General features: G+C 39.8%; 1 protein-coding gene across 1 annotated transcript; it reads right to left on the reverse strand.

Annotated features, from left to right (window-relative positions):
- Window positions 1–808: 808 nt before the first annotated feature.
- On the reverse strand, window positions 809–1,744 carry LOC141569185 (olfactory receptor 8A1). The gene has a single exon (XM_074321437.2). The coding sequence runs from the start codon at window positions 1,736–1,738 to the stop codon at window positions 809–811; it is 930 nt and encodes a 309-aa protein (XP_074177538.2). The 5' UTR covers window positions 1,739–1,744.
- Between the last annotated feature and the right edge of the window lie 1,951 nt (window positions 1,745–3,695).

The following is a 3,695-nucleotide window of genomic DNA, read 5'->3' on the forward strand; positions in this document are numbered from 1 at the left end:
AAGGGAGTGTTAGCATGAAGCAAAGAAGATAAAGATTGAGAGCCAGGAATGTGGTGCCTGGCATGACTTTGGCTTGGGTTTAAACCCCCGTGTCTTTGTTTACCCTCTATGTGACCTCGAGCAAGTGACTAAAGCATCTTTCCATATCCGTGAAATGGGGATAATAATCATATCTATCTGTCGTGAGGTATAATTGAAATAATGCACATAAAGCATTTGGAAGAGTTATATGACTCAGAATAAACATCCAAAACCATGCTAGCAGCTAGTATTATTTTTAGGTTACTAGGAAATTTACACAAAGGCATCAGGTAGAGAAGTTCTTGGGCAGGAATAAGTAGAGATGAGTGAAAGAGATGAAAGAAAGAGTCAAGATGAGAAAGGGGCTGTGTATCACTCTTGGTGACTTTCAGATTCACCTAACTTTGCCTTGTGCGTGTCCAAATGCAAAAAATTAAGAATTGAGTTGAGTAATATTTTCATCTAAAGGTAATAAAACAATGAATGACTCTTAAATTCAATGCTGGAAGTTTAAAATTTATGTTAAATTACAATTAAAATAGCAAATGTTTACCAAAGGGCTCAGGATATAGAAAATGGAACCCAAGAGAATGAAAATATGAACTTGAAATCAGCTGGCTTCAAACAGCAATGAAGTAGAGAGAGGAAACGAAGTGGGAAGAAGGAGGCATTCACTGAACCATGTAGAGCAGTGATTTTCTGCCATTGTGGCTGGGTATGCAGAGGACTTCAGCTAGAATGTATAACAACTTCCTCATAAAATTGAGCAAGAATAATAACTTCTGCATCAAAACATTTTTCTCCTCAGGGTTTTCTTCATGGCAGCCTTTACCTCCTTATTCCTCAAGCTGTAGATGAGGGGGTTCAGCATGGGGATCACTGTGGTGTAGAACACGGAGGCCACGTTCTCCTGGGCCAGGGAACTGGCTGTGGAGGGTTTTAAGTACATGAAGGAAGCTGACCCATAAAATAATCCCACAGCGGCAAAGTGGGAGCTGCAGGTGCTGAAGGCTTTGGACCGTCCCTCTCTGGTGCTGATGTGTAGGATGGTGGAGAAGATGAAGGCGTAGGAAACAATGACTGTTAAGCTGGAGACTATGATGTTAAATCCAGCCAAAAAGAAGATGGTTATCTCAATATCACGGGTGCTAGAGCAGGAGAGCTTCATGAGGGGGAGGATGTCACAGAAGTAATGACTGATGAGAATCTCACAATAGGGCAGTTTTACCATGAGGCTAGTCTCAATGGTTGAGCCAATGAGGCCCATGAGGTAGACCGCAGCCACCAGCAGGGAGCAGACAAGATGAGACATGGTGACGTTGTAAAGCAAAGGACTACAGATGGCGACATAGCGGTCGTAGGCCATCACTGTGAGCATGTAACACTCGGCAATGACAAACACGAGGAAGAAGTAGAGCTGTGACATGCATCCGGCATAGGAGATGATGTTCTTCTCTGACACGAAGTTCACCAGCATTTTAGGGGTAATGACAGAGGAGTAGCAGAAATCCAGGAATGACAGATTGCCGAGGAAGTAGTACATGGGGGTGTGAAGCTGAGCATTCACACAAATCAGTGTTATCATGCCCAGGTTCCCTATCATGGTGACCAAGTAGATCCCCAGGAAGAGGAGGAAGAGGGGGAGCTGGAGCTCTGGCTGATTTGTTAATCCCCCAAGAATGAACTCTGTCACTGTAGAGTGATTTTCTGTCGCCATTCTCCTTTGGGAGCCCTGTGGGGATAAGAGAGAAGAACCTATGAAAGGCTACATCCGAGCCTTGTGGTGAGGCTAGGGACCCACATCTGTTCCTCACTGAGTGATCTTGACCTCTTTCCTGACTGGGTCTGTACTCCCTCTAATGATTTCTAGGATTCAGACAATTTTGCTGTGATTCAGAGGAAATGAAGGGTGAGAAACCCACTCTCCCCCCAGAGCTTTACCACCCTCATGTTCCTCAGTTACCCTACAGGTGAATGCAAGTGTGTTTTACTTATAGGTTTCGAGTTGGCTTTTGTCCCAGTAAGAGACTGTCCCTTGTCATCTAGGCAATCCCAAAATATTACCATGAAATGAAACGTGCAGAAAGCTTATTTCAATACCAGATAGTATAGTCCAGTAGTTAAAGCCCTACGAATTACTGGGTGACAAATCAATGTCCACATTTGAGAATAAATGGAATTATAATATCAATTCACAATTTTATTCCATGATTAAAACACATGGAAATATTTTCCAAACATTCTCTTGCTATACAGATGTGAATTTTCATTAGGCATCTGGAATTTGTTCTAATTTTTTTTGAGCTTGTGATTTTAGGATAGTTATTCTTAGTTTTAGTTATACTAGGAATCACCTGAAGAGTTTTTAAAAAATATCGATGTCAGGTTCCTCCTATAGTAATTCTGATTGATTGATCTGTGGTATTTCTGGGCATTGAGCTCTGTGTTTCTGGGCAGGTGGTAAAGTTCAGCCAGAGACAGTAAAGGTTTTGCTTTCTTTATAATTTTGTGTTTATTGGAACTAGAGCAATTTTGTGACTTGAAAATTTGGCATTAAATGCAGTTTATCCTGAGGAAATTAAAGACACTGAGGAACAGTTTGAGGTTGATTGCTCTCCATGTGCTGAGTAACCTCAGGAAGATTCAGGTTGAATCAGGATGTGGAGTAAGTAGGTGGAATTAGAAATAGAATGTATTGCAATATGCAAATGATTTAAGTGGGAAATGGATATTTTCCCTTATGCCCCCTCTTTGCATACCCTTAAATGCTGGTATCCTTTGTGGTCACTTTATCTTTGGCCACTTTCTCTCTTTACACCAACTGTATCTTCTGAATCATCACAGTCTCTCTCATTGTTTCACCATATTTCTGTTTCTATGCCTTTGATTTCCAAATTACTACTTATTGTTTGGCTGTTTTTAATGTCAACTTATGACCAATGCAGAAACGATTTGTAGCTGATGGTAATTATACACAGATACCCAAGAGACTCCCTGATGGGAATCTTGCTGCAGCTAAGTCAAATGGCACTTAAATGTTGGTCTTGAGAAGCAACTCCTATTCCTGGGTGTTGCATTGTCTTTGATGATTTTCCTTCATTTGTCTTTTCTACCTGATGAGGAAAAAAAAAGGAAGACAACATAATTTATAAAGCAGACAGTATTTTGCTTCTGATAATTTGCTTAAGTAATTGGCTAAAAGTAATTTAATAGATTGTGTTGACTAATTGTCTAGTAGTGAGCAAGAGCTTCTGAGATCACTTGCCTGACATAGGTTGAACTTTCTCAAGTTTTCAACAAAGTTGGTCATTAGATGAATGACCTTAAAAGTTATTCTTTGGCATCCAAATTGGGAATGAAGAAGTTAAATTGTCACTATTTGCAGATGACATGATGCTGCATATAGAAACCCTAAAGACTCCACCAAAAAGCTATGAGAAACAATCAACGAATACAGTCAAGTTGCTGGCTACAAAATCAACGTACAAAAGTCCATTGCATTCCTGTATACTAACAACGAAATCTCAGAAAAAGAAATTAAAAAAATAATTTCTTTTGCAATTGCAGCAAAAAGAATAAAATACCTACAAGTAAACTTAACCAAGGATGTGAAAGACCTATATGCTGAAAACTACGAGACATTTTTTTAAAAAAAAATTGAAGAAGACACAAAG

This window comes from Rhinolophus sinicus, chromosome 9 (assembly GCF_057876585.1).
Source record: "Rhinolophus sinicus isolate RSI-liver-muscle chromosome 9, RSI-T2T, whole genome shotgun sequence".
In the NCBI taxonomy this organism is placed as follows: domain Eukaryota; kingdom Metazoa; phylum Chordata; class Mammalia; order Chiroptera; family Rhinolophidae; genus Rhinolophus; species Rhinolophus sinicus.

Bases quoted from the DNA above. Each gene is read 5' to 3' on its own strand.
- LOC141569185 (XM_074321437.2), bottom strand. From the start codon at position 1,738: ATGGCGACAGAAAATCACTCTACAGTGACAGAGTTCATTCTTGGGGGA.